Source organism: Hypanus sabinus, chromosome 29, assembly GCF_030144855.1.
Source record: "Hypanus sabinus isolate sHypSab1 chromosome 29, sHypSab1.hap1, whole genome shotgun sequence".
Taxonomy (NCBI): Eukaryota; Metazoa; Chordata; class Chondrichthyes; order Myliobatiformes; family Dasyatidae; genus Hypanus; species Hypanus sabinus.
This window is the reverse complement of record NC_082734.1, coordinates 24,306,850-24,328,687: the sequence shown is the minus strand read 5'-3', so window position 1 is coordinate 24,328,687 and position 21,838 is coordinate 24,306,850. Positions and strand designations below refer to the sequence as shown.

At 51.5% G+C, this 21,838-nt stretch overlaps 1 protein-coding gene across 1 annotated transcript in view; it reads left to right on the top strand.

Moving 5' to 3' along the window:
- The window catches only part of shank1 (SH3 and multiple ankyrin repeat domains 1), a 320,292-nt gene that overhangs the window by 268,763 nt on the left and 29,691 nt on the right, over positions 1–21,838 (top strand). The window contains exons 15-16 of the mRNA XM_059953249.1: positions 13,870–13,994; positions 20,137–20,272. Of these exons, the coding sequence (XP_059809232.1) occupies positions 13,870–13,994; positions 20,137–20,272 (261 nt within the window). The remainder of the gene's footprint in view (positions 1–13,869; positions 13,995–20,136; positions 20,273–21,838) is intronic.

The window sequence follows — 21,838 nt, the reverse complement described above, 5'->3', positions numbered from 1 at the left end:
CCACCTTGTATTTTAGTTTCGAAGTGTGTGACAGGACAGTACAGAGGGAGCTCCACCTTTCGTCTGACTGACTCTGTGAGTGTGTGACAGGACATTACAGAGGGAGCTCCACCTTGTGTCTGACTGAATCTGGGAGTGTGTGAGAGGACGGTACTGATGGAGCTCCACCTTGTGTCTGACTGAATCTGGGAGTGTGTGAGAGGACGGTACAAATGGAGCTCTACCTTGTGTCTGACTGAATCTGGGAGTGTGTGACAGGACGGTACAGAGGGAGCTCCGCCTTGTGTCTGACTCTGGGAGTGTGTGACAGGACGGTACAGAGGGAGCTCCAGCTTGTGTCTGACTGACTCTGGGAGTGTGTGACAGGACGGTACAGAGGGAGCTCCACCTGGTGTCTGACTGACTCTGGGAGTGTGTAACAGGACATTACAGATGGAGCTCCAGCTTCTGTCTGACTGACTCTGGGAGTGTGTGAGAGGACGGTACAGATGGAGCTCCACCTTGTGTCTGACTGACTCTGGGAGTGTGTGAGAGGACGGTACAGATGGAGCTCCACCTTGTGTCTGACTGACTCTGGGAGTGTGTGAGAGGACGGTACAGATGGAGCTCCACCTTGTGTCTGACTGACTCTGGGAGTGTGTGAGAGGACGGTACAGAGGGAGCTCCACCTTGTATCTGACTGCCGTAGTGTGTGAGAGGACGGTACAGAGTGAGCTCCACCTTGTGTCTGACTGACTCTGGGAGTCCGTGACAGGACGGTACAGAGGGAGCTCCGCCTTGTGTCTGACTGACTCTTTTTTTTAATTACAAAATCCTTTATTACAAATTTCGGTGCTATACAATATATACAAAACAGTGGCAAACACAATTACTGCACTACAAATAGAGAATAGACATTACACCAGAATGTTGCCATCCCTATCCACGATGGCATTTACACCCCGCGGAGCCCAACGGTCTCGAAACTCCTCCACGGCCACTGTTGGCTGCGCGTGTTCCTTTTCAATAGTTACCCGAGCACGAACATACCCCCTAAACATTGCCAGGCAGTCTGCCCGGGGAGATCCTCCCGCCACCCGTTTCCAAGACCCTCGGATGGCGGATTTCGCCAGCCCCAGGAGCAAGTTGACTAGGACATCCTCATCCTTCCATGCCCCCTTCCTTACTGGATGACCATATATAAACAGGGTGGGACTAAAATGCAGCCAGAAGGCGAGAAGCAGCCCACGCAAATATGCAAAAAGAGGCTGCAGCCTCACACACTCCATGTACATGTGGTACACGGTCTCCTCCAGCCCGCAGAAGTGGTATGCGGGTGGGAAGTCCATGTACAAACTGAAAAACTTATTGCAGGGCACTGCCCTATGCAGTACCCTCCAGCCGAGATCCCCCAGGTGCATGACTGACTCTGGGAGTCTGTGGCAGTACGGTACAGAGGGAGCTCCACCTTGTGTCTGACTGAATCTGGGAGTGTGTGAGCGGACGGTACAGAGTGAGCTCCAGCTTGTGTCTGACTGACTCTGGGAGTGTGTGAGAGGTCGGTACAGATGGAGCTCCAGCTTGTGTCTGACTGACTCTGGGTGTGTGTGTCAGGACAATACAGAGGCAGTTCCACCTTGTGTCTGACTGACTCTTGAAGTGTGTAAGATGACGATACAGTGGGAGCTCCCTGTTGTGTCTGACTGACTCGGGGAGTGTGTGACAAGACATTACAGAGGGAGCTCCACCTTGTGTCTGACTGACTCTGGGATTGTGTGACAGTATGGTACAGAGGGAGCCCCACCTTGTGTCTGACTGACTCTAGGATTGTGTGACAGGACGGTACAGTGGGAGCTCCACCTTTCGTCTGACTGACTCTGTGAGTGTGTGACAGGACATTACAGAGGGAGCTCCACCTTGTGTCTGACTGAATCTGGGAGTGTGTGAGAGGACGATACAGATGGAGCTCCAGCTTGTGTCTGACTGACTCTGGGAGTGTGTGAGAGGACGGTACAGATGGAGCTCCGCCTTGTGTCTGACTGACTCTGGGAGTGTGTGACAGGACGGTACAGAGGGAGCTCCACCTTGTGTCTGACTGACTCTGGGAGTGTGTGAGAGGACGGTACAGAGGGAGCTCCGCCTTGTGTCTGACTGACTCTGGGAGTGTGTGACAGGACGGTACAGAGGGAGCTCCACCTTGTGTCTGACTGACTCTGGGAGTGTGTGACAGGACGGTACAGAGGGAGCTCCACCTTGTGTCTGACTGACTCTGGGAGTGTGTGACAGGACGGTACAGAGGGAGCTCCACCTTGTGTCTGACTGACTCTGGGAGTGTGTGACAGGACGGTACTGAGTGAGCTCCACCTTGTGTCTGAATGACTCTAGGTGTGTGTGACAGTACGTTACAGAGGGAGCTCCACCTTGTGTCTGACTGACTCTGGGAGTGTGTGACAGGACGGTACAGAGGGAGCTCCACCTTGTGTCTGACTGACTCTGGGAGTGTGTGACAGGACGGTACAGAGGGAGCTCCACCTTGTGTCTGACTGACTCTGGGAGTGTGTGACAGGACGGTACTGAGTGAGCTCCACCTTGTGTCTGAATGACTCTAGGTGTGTGTGACAGTACGTTACAGAGGGAGCTCCACCTTGTGTCTGACTGACTCTGGGAGTGTGTGACAGGACGGTACTGTGGGAGCTCCTCCTTGTGTCTGACTGACTCTGGGAGTGTATGAGAGGATGGTACAGGTGGAGCTCCCGCTTGTGTCTGACTGACTCTGGGATTGTGTGACTGGACAGTGCAGAGGGTGCTCCACCTTGTGTCTGACTGACTCTGGGAGTGTGTGACTGGACAGTAATGTGGGAGCTCCACCTTGTGTCTGACTGACTCTGGGAGTGTGTGTCAGGACGGTACAGAGGGAGCTCCGCCTTGTCTCTGACTGACTCTGGGTGTGTGTGACAGGACGGTACAGAGGGAGCTCCACCTTGTGTCTGACTGACTCTGGGATTGTGTGTGGACAGTGCAGAGGGTGCTCCACCTTGTGTCTGACTGACTCTGGGAGTGTGTGACTGGACAGTAATGTGGGAGCTCCACCTTGTGTCTGACTGACTCTGGGAGTGTGTGTCAGGACGGTACAGAGGGAGCTCCGCCTTGTCTCTGACTGACTCTGGGTGTGTGTGACAGGACGGTACAGAGGGAGCTCCGCCTTGTGTCTGACTGACTCTGGGAGTGTGTGAGAGGACGGTACAGATGGAGCTCCGCCTTGTGTCTGACTGACTCGGGGAGTGTGTGATAGGACATTACGGAGGGAGCTCCACCTTGTGTCTGACTGACTCTGGGAGTGTGTGAGAGGACGGTACAGATGGAGCTTCAGCTTGTGTCTGACTGACTCTGGGAGTGTGTGACAGGACGGTCCAGAGGGAGCTCCAGCTTGTGTCTGACTCTGGGAGTGTGTGACAGGACAATACAGCGGGAGCTTCACCTTGTGTCTAACTGACTTTGGGATTGCGTGACTGGACAGTAATGTGGGAGCTCCACCTTGAGTCTGACTGACTCTGGGAGTGTGTGACAGGACGGTACTGTGGGAGCTCCACCTTGAGTCTGACTGACTCTGGGAGTGTGTGTCAGGACAGCAGAGAGGGAGCTCCACCTTGTGTCTGACTGACTCTGGGAGTGTGTGACAGGACGGTACAGAGGGAGCTCCACCTTGTGTCTGACTGTCCCTGGGAGTCTGTGACAGGACGGTACAGAGGGAGCTCCACCTTTTATTTTAGTTTGGAAGTGTGTGACAGGACAGTACAGAGGGAGCTCCACCTTTCGTCTGACTGACTCTGTGAGTGTGTGACAGGACATTACAGAGGGAGCTCCACCTTGTGTCTGACTGAATCTGGGAGTGTGTGAGAGGACGGTACAGATGGAGCACCAGCTTGTGTCTGACTGACTCTGGGAGTGTGTGACAGGACATTACAGAGGGAGCTCCGCCTTGTGTCTGACTCTAGGATTGTGTGACAGGACGGTACAGATGGAGCTCCACCTTGTATTTTAGTTTCGAAGTGTGTGACAGGACAGTACAGACGGAGCTCCACCTTTCGTCTGACTGACTCTGTGAGTGTGTGACAGGACGGTACAGATGGAGCTCCACCTTGTATTTTAGTTTCGAAGTGTGTGACAGGACAGTACAGACGGAGCTCCACCTTTCGTCTGACTGACTCTGTGAGTGTGTGACAGGACAGTACAGACGGAGCTCCACCTTTCGTCTGACTGACTCTGTGAGTGTGTGACAGGACAGTACAGATGGAGCTCCACCTTGTATTTTAGTTTGGAAGTCTGTGACAGGACGGTACAGAGGGAGCTCCACCTTGTGTCTGACTGGGAGTGTGTGACAGGACAGTACAGATGGAGCTCCAGCTTGTGTCTGACTGACTCTGGGAGTGTGTGACAGAACAGTACAGCGGGAGCTTCACGTTGTATTTTAGTTTCGAAGTGTGTGACAGGACAGTACAGACGGAGCTCCACCTTTCGTCTGACTGACTCTGTGAGTGTGTGACAGGACGGTACAGATGGAGCTCCACCTTGTATTTTAGTTTCGAAGTGTGTGACAGGACAGTACAGAGGGAGCTCCACCTTTCGTCTGACTGACTCTGTGAGTGTGTGACAGGACATTACAGAGGGAGCTCCACCTTGTGTCTGACTGAATCTGGGAGTGTGTGAGAGGACGGTACTGATGGAGCTCCACCTTGTGTCTGACTGAATCTGGGAGTGTGTGAGAGGACGGTACAAATGGAGCTCCACCTTGTGTCTGACTGAATCTGGGAGTGTGTGACAGGACGGTACAGAGGGAGCTCCGCCTTGTGTCTGACTCTGGGAGTGTGTGACAGGACGGTACAGAGGGAGCTCCAGCTTGTGTCTGACTGACTCTGGGAGTGTGTGACAGGACGGTACAGAGGGAGCTCCACCTGGTGTCTGACTGACTCTGGGAGTGTGTAACAGGACATTACAGATGGAGCTCCAGCTTCTGTCTGACTGACTCTGGGAGTGTGTGAGAGGACGGTACAGATGGAGCTCCACCTTGTGTCTGACTGACTCTGGGAGTGTGTGACAGGACGGTACAGAGGGAGCTCCGCCTTGTGTCTGACTGACTCTGGGAGTGTGTGAGAGGACGGTACAGATGGAGCTCCACCTTGTGTCTGACTGACTCTGGGAGTGTGTGAGAGGACGGTACAGATGGAGCTCCACCTTGTGTCTGACTGACTCTGGGAGTGTGTGAGAGGACGGTACAGAGGGAGCTCCACCTTGTATCTGACTGCCGTAGTGTGTGAGAGGACGGTACAGAGTGAGCTCCACCTTGTGTCTGACTGACTCTGGGAGTCCGTGACAGGACGGTACAGAGGGAGCTCCGCCTTGTGTCTGACTGACTCTTTTTTTTAATTACAAAATCCTTTATTACAAATTTCGGTGCTATACAATATATACAAAACAGTGGCAAACACAATTACTGCACTACAAATAGAGAATAGACATTACACCAGAATGTTGCCATCCCTATCCACGATGGCATTTACACCCCGCGGAGCCCAACGGTCTCGAAACTCCTCCACGGCCACTGTTGGCTGCGCGTGTTCCTTTTCAATAGTTACCCGAGCACGAACATACCCCCTAAACATTGCCAGGCAGTCTGCCCGGGGAGATCCTCCCGCCACCCGTTTCCAAGACCCTCGGATGGCGGATTTCGCCAGCCCCAGGAGCAAGTTGACTAGGACATCCTCATCCTTCCATGCCCCCTTCCTTACTGGATGACCATATATAAACAGGGTGGGACTAAAATGCAGCCAGAAGGCGAGAAGCAGCCCACGCAAATATGCAAAAAGAGGCTGCAGCCTCACACACTCCATGTACATGTGGTACACGGTCTCCTCCAGCCCGCAGAAGTGGTATGCGGGTGGGAAGTCCATGTACAAACTGAAAAACTTATTGCAGGGCACTGCCCTATGCAGTACCCTCCAGCCGAGATCCCCCAGGTGCATGACTGACTCTGGGAGTCTGTGACAGTACGGTACAGAGGGAGCTCCACCTTGTGTCTGACTGAATCTGGGAGTGTGTGAGCGGACGGTACAGAGTGAGCTCCAGCTTGTGTCTGACTGACTCTGGGAGTGTGTGAGAGGTCGGTACAGATGGAGCTCCAGCTTGTGTCTGACTGACTCTGGGAGTCTGTGGCAGTACGGTACAGAGGGAGCTCCGCCTTGTGTCTGACTGACTCGGGGAGTGTGTGACAGGACATTACAGAGGGAGCTCCACCTTGTGTCTGACTGACTCTGGGAGTGTGTGAGAGGACGGTACAGATGGAGCTCCAGCTTGTGTCTGACTGAATCTGGGAGTGTGTGAGAGGACGGTACAGATTGAGCTCCAGCTTGTGTCTGACTGACTCTGGGAGTGTGTGAGAGGACGGTACTGAGTGAGCTCCACCTTGTGTCTGACTCTGGGTGTGTGTATCAGGACAATACAGAGGCAGTTCCACCTTGTGTCTGACTGACTCTTGAAGTGTGTAAGATGACGATACAGTGGGAGCTCCCTTTTGTGTCTGACTGACTCGGGGAGTGTGTGACAAGACATTACAGAGGGAGCTCCACCTTGTGTCTGACTGACTCTGGGAGTGTGTGACAGGACGGTACAGAGGGAGCTCCAGCTTTTTCTTAGTTTGGAAGTGTGTGACAGGACAGTACAGAGGGAGCTCCACCTTTCATCTAACTCACTCTGGGAGGGTGTGACAAGACGGTACAGAGGGAGCGCCACCTTGTGTCTGACTGACTCTGGGAGTGTGTGAGAGGACGGTACAGAGGGAGCTCCACCTTGTGTCTGACTGAATCTGCGAGTATGTGACAGGACGGTACTGTGGGAGCTCCACCTTGTGTCTGACTGACTCTGGGAGTGTATGAGAGGACGGTACAGGTGGAGCTCCAGCTTGTGTCTGACTTACTCTGTGATTGTGTGACAGGACGGTACAGAGGGAGCTCCACCTTGTGTCTGACTGACTCTAGGTGTGTGTGACAGGACAGTACTGTGGGAGTTTCACCTTGTATCTGACTGTAGTAGTGTGTGACAGGACTGTACTGTGGGAGCTTCACCTTGTATCTGACTGTAGTAGTGTGTGACAGGACGGTACAGAGGGAGCTCCACCTTGTGTCTGACTCTGGAAGTGTGTGACAGGACGGTACAGAGGGAGCTCCACCTTGTTTCTAACTCTGGGAGTGTGTGACAGGCCTTTACAAAGGGAGCTCCACCTTGTGTCTGACTGACTCTGGGAGTGTCTGACTGGACGGTACAGAGGGAGCTCCACCTTGTGTCTGACTCTGGAAGTGTGTGACAGGACGGTACAGAGGGAGCTCCACCTTGTGTCTGACTGACTCTAGGTGTGTGTGACAGGACAGTACTGTGGGAGTTTCACCTTGTATCTGACTGTAGTAGTGTGTGACAGGACTGTACTGTGGGAGCTTCACCTTGTATCTGACTGTAGTAGTGTGTGACAGGACGGTACAGAGGGAGCTCCACCTTGTGTCTGACTCTGGAAGTGTGTGACAGGACGGTACAGAGGGAGCTCCACCTTGTTTCTAACTCTGGGAGTGTGTGACAGGCCTTTACAAAGGGAGCTCCACCTTGTGTCTGACTGACTCTGGGAGTGTCTGACTGGACGGTACAGAGGGAGCTCCACCTTGTGTCTGACTCTGGAAGTGTGTGACAGGACGGTACAGAGGGAGCTCCACCTTGTTTCTAACTCTGGGAGTGTGTGACAGGCCTTTACAGAGGGAGCTCCACCTTGTGTCTGACTGACTCTGGGAGTGTGTGACAGAACAGTACAGCGGGAGCTTCACGTTGTGTCTAACTGACTCTGGGATTGTGTGACTGGACAGTAATGTGGGAGCTCCACCTTGTGTCTGACTGACTCGGAGTCTGTGACAGGACGGTACTGAGTGAGCTCCACCTTGTGTCTGAATGATCTAGGTGTGTGTGACAGTACGGTACTGTGGGAGCTCCACCTTGTGTCTGACTGCCTCTCGGACTGTGTAATAAGGACGGTACTGAGGGAACTCCCTTTTGTGTCTGACGGACTGTGTGACTGGTCTGTATAGAGGGAGCTCCACCTTGTGTCTGACTGACTCTGGGATTGTGTGACAGGACATTACAGAGGGAGCTCCACCTTGTGTCTGACTGACTCTGGGAGTTTGTGACAGGAAGGTACAGAGGGAGCTCCACCTTGTGTCTGACTGACTCTGGGAGTGTGTTTCAGGGCCGTACAGAGGGAGCTCCACTCCGTGTCTGACTGACTCTGGGAGTGTGTGACAGGACGGTGCAGAGGGAATTTTGCCTTGTGTCTGACTGACTCTGGGACTGTGTGACTGGACGGTACAGAGGGAGCTCCACCTTGTGTCTGACTGACTCTGGGTGTGTGTGACAGGACGGTACAGAGGGAGCTCCACCTTGTGTCTGACTGACTCTGGGAGTGTGTGACAGGACGGTACAGAGGGAGCTCCACCTTGTGTCTGACTGACTCTGCGAGTGTGTGACAGGATGGTAGCGAGGGAGCTACACACTGTGTCTGGCCCTTTAGTTTATATGAAATATTTTTATTGCAAGTTCGGTGTTACAAGATGTACATACCAGTGTCTAACACAATTACTACAGTACTACTAGTCAAGCAACATGAAACTAAAATGTTCCCATCTCTGTCAGTTCTGGCGCTGACTTTTCGCAGAGCCCAATGGCCCCGGAATCCCTCTATCGTCACCGTGGACAGTGCGTGTGATGTGCTGTAGATTCTCTGTATTTACCCAGGCATGAGCATACCCTCTAATGATGAAGCAGCTCACGCAGATGTGCAAAAGCGGGCTGCAGCCTCGCCCTCTCCGTGTGCTTGTGGTACACGGTCTCCTCCAGCGCGCAGAAGTGACATGTGGCTGGGAGGTGCACGTACAATCTGAGGAACTTGTTACCGGGCACTGCTCTGGACGGCAGCATCCACCCCAGATCCCCAAGATGCATGAGAACAACTCCCTGGTAAAGGGACTCCCACTGGGGACCCCCTCCTCACCTCCAGGTGGACAAGGGCTAGGAAGTGGAGGGTGTGGAGCAGCTGCTGACACAGACACCTCTTTCTTGCATCCCTGAATGGGATTGTGGGTGCAAATGAGAGACGGCTCAAGTTGTGTGGGCTCGGCTCCTGGATATGATTGCGTGGCCTTGGTCTGACGAGCAGCTCCGGCAGTGTGGACATGACACCATCCGGAGTCACTGGTCGGCCATTCCCTCGGTCAGAACTCTGCCCTCTGCCGGCAGGAAGGGATTCCTGGTCTCCGGCAGCTACGCCCAGACTCTCAGTAGGTCCCCGTCGACGCTGGGCAGACTCCGCACAGCAGCACGGCTGACGCCCGCTGGCAGTAGGCGCATCTCTTCTTGAAGGCAGTAACCACCCCGGTGAAACTGTGTCGCCAACACGTGCCATCCGGGGAGATGCTCAGCGTACAGGAATCTCTGCAGCACCCTGAGGCAGAGAGCCACCAACCGTGTACGCACACACACTAGTGACTGTCCACCCTCTCCCTCTGAAATAGTCAGGACCAGTGCAGGGACCCAGTGTTCCCTGTTGACCCAGAAGAAGTCCTTGCCTCAAAGGGGTGGGTGGGGCCAAACATGGGGGCCACCAGCTAGTTTATGACTAGCACCCTGCCTCAATAGGAAAGCACCCTGAGAAGGCCTGACCAGTCCCCAGCCGGGCCATGACTCTCTTCTCCAGGTCCTGCCAGCCAGGTCTTCCCAGGAGGAATCAGGTAGACTCCCAGATAGAGGAGATGCCTGGTGCTCCACTCAAAAGCTCTCATCTCCAGTGGCAGGGAGCCCACCTGCCACTGGCCCACTAAGAGTTTGGAACATTTCACCCAGTTGACCCCAGTAGAGGGCACTGCCCAGAAAACTTCCGGGCACTCATGCATCTTCCACAGGTCATGGATACCTCTCACCATCAGGAGCACGACATTGGCGAAGGCCGAGAAGATGACCTCTATGTCTGGTTCGCACTGAACCAGACCCATCAGCCTCCGCCGACGAAGGCACAGGAATGGTTCTGCACAGATGGCATATAAGTGGCCGGACATAGGGCACCTCCACTTCTAAAGGGAGTGGGCGCTGTTAATGAAAAATTGACCTTGACGAGGCACTCTGCGGCAGAGTACAGGAGCTGAACCCAGGCCACAAAGTGTGGTCCGAGCCCAAATGCTTGCAGAGTGCACACCAAGAAACTCTGGCCAAGCGTCTTCTCTTGGTGAAGAGAGAGGAAAGCTGCCAGGGACCCAGTTTCCTGGAGCAGGTGGATCAGGTCCCGGACTAGACAGACATTATCTTGAATGGACTAGCCCCGGTCAGGATAGATCATCTGTCTCAACACCGAGCCAAGGCGATTGGCTACTGTCTGGGCAAAGATCTTTTAGTCTGCACACAAGGGAGGGACTGGATGCCAGTTGTTTAGCAGGCAAAACATGTATGTACTCCGGACATAGAAACCAGATGTGGGTGCTGCCCACATCCCACCATTGCCATAGAAAGCAGAAATCCTCTCCCTCCAGGTGACCCAGAATCTCGGAACGAATCCCAGAGTCAGCTGTCTTCCAGCAGCCGGTTGTTAAAGTGCCAGTGCCGGGATCTCACCCGAGAGTACAGGGGAGCAAACTCCATTCCCAGGAGGTGATGGTCCGAGCACGACACCGGCCTTGTGGACGATGCCCGAGAGATGTAGAGGCAGCCTATGCGTGAACCTCCCCTTCTCGAGGAGGCGATAGAGCAGGATGAAGATTCCGCCAGGTGTCCACCATGTCAAAGGAGCCTTCTAGCTGAGAGCCGTCCTCCTTGAGGGTACAGTTGAAGTCTCCCTCGAGGATGACACAGTCCCCTGGTTGATGGAGCTCAGCAGAGTGGACACCTGACAGAACACCGCACCTAGGCCCAGGCACACTGATGAATTGCAGTGGTACACCATTCAGGAGCACGGCCAGGTGGAGCAGACCACCGGGAACAGTATCTTGGGCTTTTGTTACAGAAAGCTGGGGCCAACAGGCTCACCTTCCCACTAGAGTTGGAGCTGATGTAGACTCCTCCCTGCCACTCCAGTGGTCGTCTCCTGGGATATTATGGGTTTCTGCAGGAAAATGACCGTGCATCTCCCATCCCTGAGGACTGAGAGATTGTTAATTCTGTGGAGAGAACCCCTGCTACCATTCTCATTTAGATTACCTACAGTGAACTTCATATCAGAAGTACACGAGGACTGGGCTCCAGCACCATTCCCAGTGAGAGCAGAGGCCCCATCATCCATGTTTTCCCGAAAAAAAAGCACAAATGCTCCTTGCTCTCTGGGCTCGAGGGGGGCCAAAGCCACCCCGTGACCCACCATTCCCTGAAGGATTGAGGATGCTCCTCACCCTGACTTCTCTCACTAGGTCATCCAGGAAGGATTTAGGCTCTCACCCTTTATTCCTCACCATTCCTCTTCCCCTTCCATCTGAGGATGACACGCAAGGCCATAACCAGGCTTGGTGCACTAGACCAGCACGGGGAGACTAGTTTCGTTGGATACTTTGCACCCTCAGAGGTGAAAATAAACTATCTGATCTCCTCAACAGGGACTTCTCAGGAGGGGTGAGGATTTGCACCGTCTCACTGTCAGATGAGTCTCACTCCACCCCCTCACTACGCGTAGAGCTCCCATCTTCCTCCCCATGTGTGTGAGCAGGCAAGAGTTGCTAGACTGCGCAGCGGGTACCTCCGACTCCATATTTGCTTCAGCCCTAACCCCCAGGAATAGCAATGGCGGTATCATTCCATGGAACTCCCATGGGCCGGGTGTTGGGACAGTCCCTCTGAAAGTGCCCCACATCCCTGCGCGCGTGGTCCGGCAGGCGCTCAGAGCTCCAATACACCAGTGATCTAATCTACCCCTTTGTAAACCGGCCTTCAACATTGCCCTCCCATACCAGCTGCATGAACAGCCAGTGCCAGAAAGGGATTACACTGCGGAGGGTGCGTCTCTTAAATTTGTGCCTTATAGCAGTGGCCTCTGACCGTACTTGTCCCAAGGGGTTTAGATGGGGAAGGAGGACCTCACTGGGAATGCGAGGCTTGACATGCCCGAGGACGATTTCTTTGCATTGGACTGTCACCAGCTCCGTCGGTAAAAAGTTGTCTTTCACCACGATCCCTCTACTGAGAGAACCGATGCACCAACCCATCAGTCCCAGATATAACACTGCCTTCCTGAACTCTCTCACGGAGGCCAAGATACTGCCTTCCCCAGCCAAGTCCTCCGTGCACTGTTCCAAAGTTATTCCAGGGAGCAAAGTACATAGCACCCTGCGTTCATCCTCCACCAACCAAAGCAGGGCATTATCTGAGGGTGGAGAGGCAGCCACCTTTGCATAGCTCCCCAGAGGTCCGTGACTTCCAGGCGACCAGTTCACTATGTTGGAAGTGAAAAATGTACGCAGTGATGCCGATGATAAAGTCCTGGAGTGAGTAGAGTTCCTGGATGGAAAGGTTTGGAACTTCCCGCAGTGTGCCCGCTCCTGTGACATCAGCAAATCCCATCAGTCCGGCAGCCCCAGGCTTCTGGGACCTGAGAAGCTGAAACACGTTACATACAGTTCTGACTCCCGTTCAACAGCTGGAATGGAGAGGAATCTTCTGCTGTTGAGGCATTAGGAAGGCGCCCAGCACTCAACAATATCTTTTTTGGCACAGCGTCAGAAATTCCAACGCTAGGAAAGGCTCCATCGGTCCTGCAGAACTCCCAGGCCGTGAAAGGCCAAGATGTCTGGCACCCACACCGAACGAGGAACACGGCAACACAAGGAAGGGGAAAGGGGATGGGTGAACAACGGTATTTTTCTCCCTGCTTATGGAACAAAATGGCTTCCTGGCAACTGCAGGTAAAAGCTACCCAGTTAGCAACCGCAAACAGACACAGCCCAAGCAGGCAGGAAAACTCCTAAAGGAGACGTCACACTAAAACAGCCACTCACTCAGATATTCAGGAGACCCTGCGTACTTCCTTAAAAAATATCCTGTAAACTTCATACAGCAGTTATTTTCTTCATTACTTCAAGCTCAGTCAGAACGTCTCTATACTCTGTCTGACCCTGGAAGTGTGTGACAGGACGGTGTGGAGGGAGCTTCACTCTGTCTAACCGTGGGAGTGTACAGCACAACAATGTGGAGGGAGCTTCACTCTGTCTAACTGTGGGAGTGCACAGCACGACAATGTGGAGGGAGCTTCACTCTGTCTAACTGTGGGAGTGTACAGCACGACAATGTGGAGGGAGCTTCACTCTGTCTAACCGTGGGAGTGTACAGCACGACAATGTGGAGGGAGCTTCACTCTGTCTAACTGTGGGAGTGCACAGCACGACAATGTGGAGGGAGCTTCACTCTGTCTAACTGTGGGAGTGTACAGCACGACAATGTGGAGGGAGCTTCACTCTGTCTAACTGTGGGAGTGCACAGCACGACAATGTGGAGGGAACTTCACTCTGTCTAACCGTGGGAGTGTACAGCACGACAATGTGGAGGGAGCTTCACTCTGTCTAACTGTGGGAGTGCACAGCACGACAATGTGGAGGGAGCTTCACTCTGTCTAACCGTGGGAGTGTACAGCACGACAATGTGGAGGGAGCTTCACTCTGTCTAACTGTGGGAGTGTACAGCACGACAATGTGGAGGGAGCTTCACTCTGTCTAACCGTGGGAGTGTACAGCACGACAATGTGGAGGGAGCTTCACTCTGAGTCTCACGTTGGGTGAGGGTGGTGATGTGCATGATGTTAAAAACTCACAGAGAATGATGTGTGTGTCATTACAGCCCAGACACCCATCGAGGAGTTCACCCCCACGCCAGCCTTCCCCGCACTCCAGTACCTCGAGTCTGTGGATGAAGGTGGAGTCGCTTGGAGAGCGGGATTACGGATGGGTGACTTCCTGATTGAGGTTGGTGTTCAGATTGTGCTTTGTTCTGAGATGAATGTTTTCTCCAGATCAGTTCCCAGTTTAATTGCTGCGTCCTTGCATGCCTTTAGATACAAAGGTTGGTGGTGATGTGGGAAGTGTAGAAGATTGGAAAAGGGTAGAGCAAGATACCTTTTTTAATATCTCTAACACATCTGCCTCCATGGCATTACATTCCTGTCCCCTATCACCTTCAAGAAAATACCCTGCACATCTCCCTTCTTAAGGGCTGGCCCTCTAGTATTTGACATTTTGATCCTGGGGGGGAGAAGTTTCAGATATGGGCAGAGAAATGGCAGATGGAGCTTAATCTGGGTGGCAGCCCGTTCCACATTCTCACCACCCTCAGAAGAAGTTTCCCCTCATGTTCCCCTTAAACTCCTCACCTTTCATCCTTAACCCATGACGTCTACATATAGTCCCACCCAACCTCAGTGGAAAAAAAACATGCTTACATTTACCTTATCTGTACCCCTCTTTGTATACCTCTATCGAGTCTCCCACATTCCGAGGAATAAAGTCCCAACTTACTCAATCTTTCCTTATAACTCAGGTCCTCCAGTTGCGGCAACATCCCTGTAAATTTTCTTTGCACTCTTTCAAACCTATTTACTTCTTTCCTGTAGGTAGGTGACCAAAACTGCACATGATACTCCAAATTGGGCCTCGATTATTTGGAAGCAAATGGCCTTGCCTGGTGTCTCAGGGCTAGGTGTGTCTGCACCCGCTCCACCCCACCCTGCCCCTGGCATTCCCTCTCTCCCACCCACGGCGTTCCACCCTCGCCATTCCCAACATCCTTTGGTTCTGCCAGATGTACAAGCTTACTCTCTGCTCCACGTTGACAAAGTGGAAAAGTCTTAGGTTTTGGGATAAATACTCGGATGGGAGGGGTATGGAGAGCTATGGTCCAGGTGTGGCTTGATGGCACTCAGCAGATGGTCAGGTTAGCACACACATGAAGGGCTGAAGGGCCTGTTTCTGTGCTGTAGTGCTCGATGACTATTAGAAGGAGGACGTGACTGGCGGACTGTATTCACTAGAGGGCTCCGACAGTACAGGTTATCTGTCTATCAGCAGTGATGCTGGCTGTGTGAAGATTAATCATGGTGCCCACTGACAGTCCATCAGAGTCAGAGAACTGTGCATTTTTTGAATGGAGGTGGCTGTAGACTGATGCTTTTTGCAGAGACACACTGACTGCAGTAAGTCAATGAGCAGGTGCAGTGAGTGATTCGTGGGACAGGTTGTAAGGATGTGATGCTGAGGCTTTATAAGGCATTGGCTAGAACATACTTGGTGTATCGTGAGCAATTTTGGGCCTCTTATCTAAGAAAGGATGTGTTGGCTTTGGAGAGGGTATGGAGGACGTTCATGAGAATGGTCCCAGGGATGAAAGGGTTAAAATATGAGAAACATTTTGATGGCTCTGGCTATCCACCTGATTTATGCCTCTTGTCGTCTTATACACCCCGGACGCTCTGCTTTCCTCCCATATTACAATGACGTATGGGCTGGTCGTTTAATTGCCCACTGTAGTTAGTCCCTGGTCTGTAAATCATAGAATCTGGGGGACAAATATGGGAGAATAAGTTAGAGTAAAAATTAGTAAGGAAATGTGATAGTTCTTACTTCTGATTTTGTTTTATTTAGACAAGCAGTCTAAAAGCTCACAGGCCTGCACTGCCCAATTACATGCACGTGATCAATTAACCTACTAACCCGTACATCTTTTGAATGTGGGAAGAAACTGGAGCACCCGGAGGAAATACATGTGGTCACGGGGAGAACGTACAAACTCCTTACAGACAGTGGCGGGACTTGTACCCATGTTGCTAGCATTGTAATGATGTTATACAAACTGCATAATGAAAGTGGAAGTGTTCCTGCCCCCCTTCCTTCACCGGCCACTAGGAGGAGCTGTGCAAGAGTGTGAGAACACCGGTCAATTGGCCAGCACTCGGCCAGTCGGTGAGTGAATTCACCCCGTTAGAGGGAAGTGGATCAATTAACAGCAGAGCTGTCTGCAAGGCCTAGCTATTGCGGGGAGCTGCTCGACTGGAGACTTTGCCTCTCAATAAGTGGATGATGTCTCTCGGTTCCCAAGTCAAACGGTTGAAGTTGGAACCAGAACCAAAACAGTGACTCCTACAGCATTGAAACATGCCTTTGGCCAACTGGTCTTCCTGACCAGGAGTCCCATCTAAGCCAGTCCTATTTGACTCATACCGCTCTAAACCTTCTCATCCATGTACTCGCCCAAACATCTTTCAAATGTCATTTATGTACCTACCTCAACTACTGCCTCTGGCAGCTCGTACTATATCCTGACCACTCTGGGTGAAAAAGCCGCTCGGATTCCCACTAAATCTCTCATCTCTCACAATAAACCCGTGTCATCTAGTTCTTCATTTCCCAATCCTGGAAAAAAGGGTGCACTTTCACCCTATCTATGCCCCTCATGATTTTAAAAGGTTCAAAGGTTCATATATTATCAAAGTATACCACTCTGAAATACTTCTTCTCCAGATAAGCCATGAAACACAGAAAGAAAAGAAGAAAATAGCAACACGATCGTCAACCCCCAAATCCCTCTTCTCCGCGCAAAACGGCACAGGCACATCAAATCCCAATTCGCAGTCCCCTGCACACAAACTAAATAAGGAAGATCGGACAAAAAACAGAATATAAAAAACTATAATTGTGTAGTCCAAGTCCATATCCAAAATGCAGAAAGCCTGGAGAACATTCTCCAGGCACAATGGCAGCCTCTCCCCTCTCTGCAGAGCGAACCTACCATCGATCAAAAAACAGTCTCCCCTCTCCGTAGCAGTGATCCCACCATCGATCAAAAAACAGTCTCCCCTCTCTGCAGAGCAACCCTAACATCAATCAAAAAACAGTCTCCCATCTCCGTAGCAGTGATCCCACCATCGATCAAAAAACAGTCCCCCCTCTCCGTAGCAGTGATCCCACCATCGATCAAAAACAATCTCCCCTCTCCGTAGCAGTGATCCCACCATCGATCAAAAAACAATCTCCCCTCTCTGCAGAGCGACCCTACCATCGATCAAAAAACAGTCTCCCCTCTCCGTAGCAGTGATCCCACCATCGATCAAAAAACAGTCTCCCCTCTCCGTAGCAGAATGACCCTACCATCGATCAAAAAAGTCTCCCGTCTCTGCAGAGCAACCCTACCATCGATCAAAAAACAGTCTCCCCTCTCCATACCAGAGCGACCCTACCATCAATCAAAAAACTGTCTCCCATCTCCGTAGCAGAGCGACCCTACCATCGATCAAAAAACAGTCTCCCCTCTCTGCAGAGCAACCCTACCATCGATCAAAAAACAGTCTCCCCTCTCTGCAGAGCAACCCTACCATCGATCAAAAAACAGTCTCCCCTCTCCGTAGCAGTGATCCCACCATCAATCAAAAAACCATCTCCCCTCTCTGCAGAGCGACCCTACCATCGATCAAAAAACAGTCCCCCCTCTCCGTAGCAGAGCGACCCTACCATCGATCAAAAAACAGTCTCCCCTCTCCGTAGCAGAATGACCCTACCATCGATCAAAAAAGTCTCCCGTCTCTGCAGAGCAACCCTACCATCGATCAAAAAACAGTCTCCCCTCTCCATACCAGAGCGACCCTACCATCAATCAAAAAACTGTCTCCCCTCTCCGTAGCAGAGCGACCCTACCATCGATCAAAAAACAGTCTCCCCTCTCCATACCAGAGCGACCCTACCATCAATCAAAAAACTCTCCCCTCTCCGTAGCAGAGCAACCCTACCATCGATCAAAAAACAGTCTCCCGTCTCTGCAGAGCGACCCTACCATCGATCAAAAAACAGTCTCCCCTCTCCGTAGCAGTGATCCCACCATCGATCAAAAAACAGTCTCCCCTCTCTGCAGAGCAACCCTACCATCAATCAAAAAACTCTCCCCTCTCCGTAGCAGAGCAACCCTACCATCGATCAAAAAACAGTCTCCCCTCTCTGCAGAGCAACCCTACCATCGATCAAAAAACAGTCTCCCCTCTCCGTAGCAGTGATCCCACCATCGATCAAAAAACAGTCTCCCCTCTCCGTAGCAGAACGACCCTACCATCAATCAAAAAACCATCTCCCGTCTCTGCAGAGCGACCCTACCATCGATCAAAAAACAGTCTCCCCTCTCCGTAGCAGTGATCCCACCATCGATCAAAACAGTCTCCCCTCTCCATACCAGAGCGACCCTACCATCAATCAAAAAACTGTCTCCCCTCTCCGTAGCAGAGCGACCCTACCATCGATCAAAAAACAGTCTCCCCTCTCTGCAGAGTGATCCCACCATCGATCAAAAAACAGTCTCCTCTCTCCGTAGCAGTGATCCCACCATCGATCAAAAAACAATCTCCCCTCTCTGCAGAGCGACCCTACCATCGATCAAAAAACAGTCTCCCCTCTCTGTAGCAGTGATCCCACCATCGATCAAAAAACAATCTCCCCGCTCCAATAATCTCCCCTCTCCATAGCAGAGCGATCCTACTGTTGTTCAAAAACAGTCTCCCCTCTCTGCAGAGTGATCCCACCTCATTCTACCTTTCAAGGAATGAAGTCCAAGCTTGCTATACCCCTCCCTATACTTTGAAGTCCAAGCTTGCTATACCCCTCCCTATACTTCTCAAGTCCTGGCAACTTCTTTATAAATCTCAGGCAGCATCTTTGGAGGGGAATAAATAGTCAATGTTATGGGCTGAACCCTACAACAAGACTCATGAAGGATCTCAGTCTGATAGGTCAACTGTTTATTGTAGTGTATTGGTCACTGCACGACATGCAACAAGAAATAGCATTCAACAATTATAAAGAATTATGTAATGTTAGAAGTATTGATATGGAATAAAATGTGCTTAATAAATAAAACCAGCATATATCTACAATGTAAACATTATTATTAAAAAGTGGTTTAAAGTGTTTGCAGTGCAGTGATGGGGGTAAATGGGTAGGGGCAGCTAGAGTGGTTGATCAGATTAACTGCCCAGGGGAAGAACTTTTAAGATGGCGTGAAGTTTTTGTTTTAATAGCCCTATGGTGTTTTCCAGAAGGGAGTTTTTCATGGTGGATAGTGCCCCCAATGATTTTTCCTGCCTGCTCGTTGGTCCTGGACCCAAGCAAGCCCTGCAGAGATGGTAGACTACAGCCAGTGACCTTTTCTGCTGACCTGACAGTTCGCTTTGTGTGTGATGCACTAGAATATCCCAGCTCCAGTACTTGATGCCCTGACTGAACTCTTCACCAGGATCTCCCTTTGATTGTTCTGCCCAGTACTAATTGGTGCTCTCTTGAATGGGTACGGCTGGCAAGAGGTTCCACCATGGGTGTGGATAGGGGCGACCCTACCGAGGTGGACTTACTGCCAGTGGTTGAGTGAAGGGGTGGGGAGGGGTACTTTATGTTTCTGTTTGCCCCACTCCCATCAGGGACGAGTCTACGTAGCATCCATGCCAGGACCACATGACTCAAAAACAGTTACTTTCCCCAATTTAAAAAGCAAACACGAGGAAATCTGCAGATGCTGGGAATTCAAGCAACACACACAAAATGCTGGTGGAACACAGCAGGCCAGGCAGCATCTACAGGGAGAAGCACTGTCGACGTTTCGGGCCAAGACCGTTCGTCAGGACCCCTCCCCCTCCTACTTTCAAATCTCTTACTATCTTTTCTTTCAGTCAGTCCTGACAAAGGGTCTCGGCCCGAAACGTCAACAGTGCTTCTCCCTATAGATGCTGCCTGGCCTGCTGTGTTCCACCAGCATTTTGTGTGTGTTACTTTCCCCATTGCAGTGAGGCTGATCAAACACCTCCGCCCACTAACCCACTCCACCACCTCTACTTTATCATTTCCTGTCAGAGACACCTTATGTGGAGATTCTCCTGTACCTGACATCACTTTATGGACACACAATCAATCCATGTATGTTAACTTACTTATTTATACTTACTGAGTTTTTATCTTATTATTTTTTTTGTGCTGGATCAGATCCGGAGTACAATTATTTCTCTCTTTACACGTGTGTACTGGAAGTGACATTGAGTCTTGAACCTTGACGTCTGCCCACTGTGCTTCTGGTTGGTTCTCACAGGTGAACGGACAGAACGTTGTGAAGGTGGGGCACCGTCAGGTGGTCAACATGATCCGGCAGGGAGGCAACAACCTCATGCTCAAAGTAGTCATGGTAACCCGCAACCCCGACATGGAGGAGGCCTCCCGGAAGAAAGGTAGGGACGTTAGGGGGAGAGGGGTAGCAGCTTGAAGCTCCTCGCCCACTGCACTCCCACCTTACCAAACCCTTGCCCATCATGGGCACATTTCCAAGAGTGTGTGGTGGGTCACTGGGATCTCCTGCAGTGCTGCCCAGTGTGTAGGCAATCGGGCTCCCTTCCCTTCACTATCCAGGGGCACTGAGGAGATTGATACTGAGTTTCGGCCTTGCTTCTGTTGGGGTGTGGATGGATCTTTGACACGGTTGTGTTATCAATATAGAATATAGAAAATACAGCTCCATACAGGCCCTTCAGCCCACAATATTGTACCAAAATCAACCTAACCCTTCCCTCCCACGTAGCCATCCATTTTCTTTCATTGCAGGTGCCCCATATTTCGCCTCCCCTACTACCACCCCCCCCCCGCCCCCGCCGTCTGAACATCCATGTGAGGGGTGAAGTGTGAAGTCGATCTCAGAGCTCCCCCAGGGCAGGAAGTGGTTCTCTGCCTTGTCCACAGTCATCCCACTGAGCCGTTGCGTCCTTGGCAAACAGACCTTGGCTAGCTACTGCATGGCGAGATCCCGGAGCTGTTAGTTCACCTGGCGTTGGTCCGAAGGTTGGACTGAGGGGACTGACGCAGAGTTTAGGCCTTGTTTCCGTTGGGGGTGGGTTGGGGTGCAAGTCTGGGGATGAATCTTTGACACAGTTGCATTGTAAATATAGAACATAGAAAATACAACCCAATACAGGCCCTTCGGCCCACAATATTGTACCGACCATTATCAATCCAAAATCAATCTTAACCTTCCCTTCTACATAGCCCTTCATTTTTTTCATCCAAATGCCTATCGAAGTGTCTAAATGTCTCTAATATATCTGCCTCTACCATCACCCACCAATCTCTAAAAAAAACCCACCACTGACACTCACCACACCCCCCATACTTTTCCCTAATTAAAATTATGCCTTCTTGTATTAGCCATTTCTACCTTTGGGAAAAAATCTCTGGCCGTCCACTGTGCCTCTTAATATCTGGCACAGCTCTATCAAGTCACTTCTCAACCTCCTTGGCTCCAAAGAGAAAAGCCCTGGCTCACTCAACCTATCCTCACAAGAGATGCCCTCTAATTGAGGCAAATCCTGGTAAATCCCCTCCACACCCCCTCTAAAGGTTGCACATCCTTCACATAATGAGGCGACCAGAACAGAACACAATATTCCATGTGTGTTCTAACCAAAGTTTTATAGAGATAGAACAGCACAGTCCAGGCCCTTCGGCCCACAATGTTATGCCGATCTTAAACCCTGCCTCCTATATATCCCTCCACCTTAATTATTCCATATACCTGTCTAGTAGTCTCTTAAACTTCACTAGTGTATCTGCCTTTCCACTGACTCAGGCAGTGCATTCCACGCACCAACCACTCTCTGAGTGAAAAACCTTCCTCTATTATCCCCCTTGAACTTCCCTCCCCTTACTTTAAAGCCATGTCCTCTTGTACTGAGCTGTGGTGCCCTGGGGAAGAGGTGCTGGCTGTCCACTCTATCTATTCCTCTTAATAGCTTGTATACCTATGT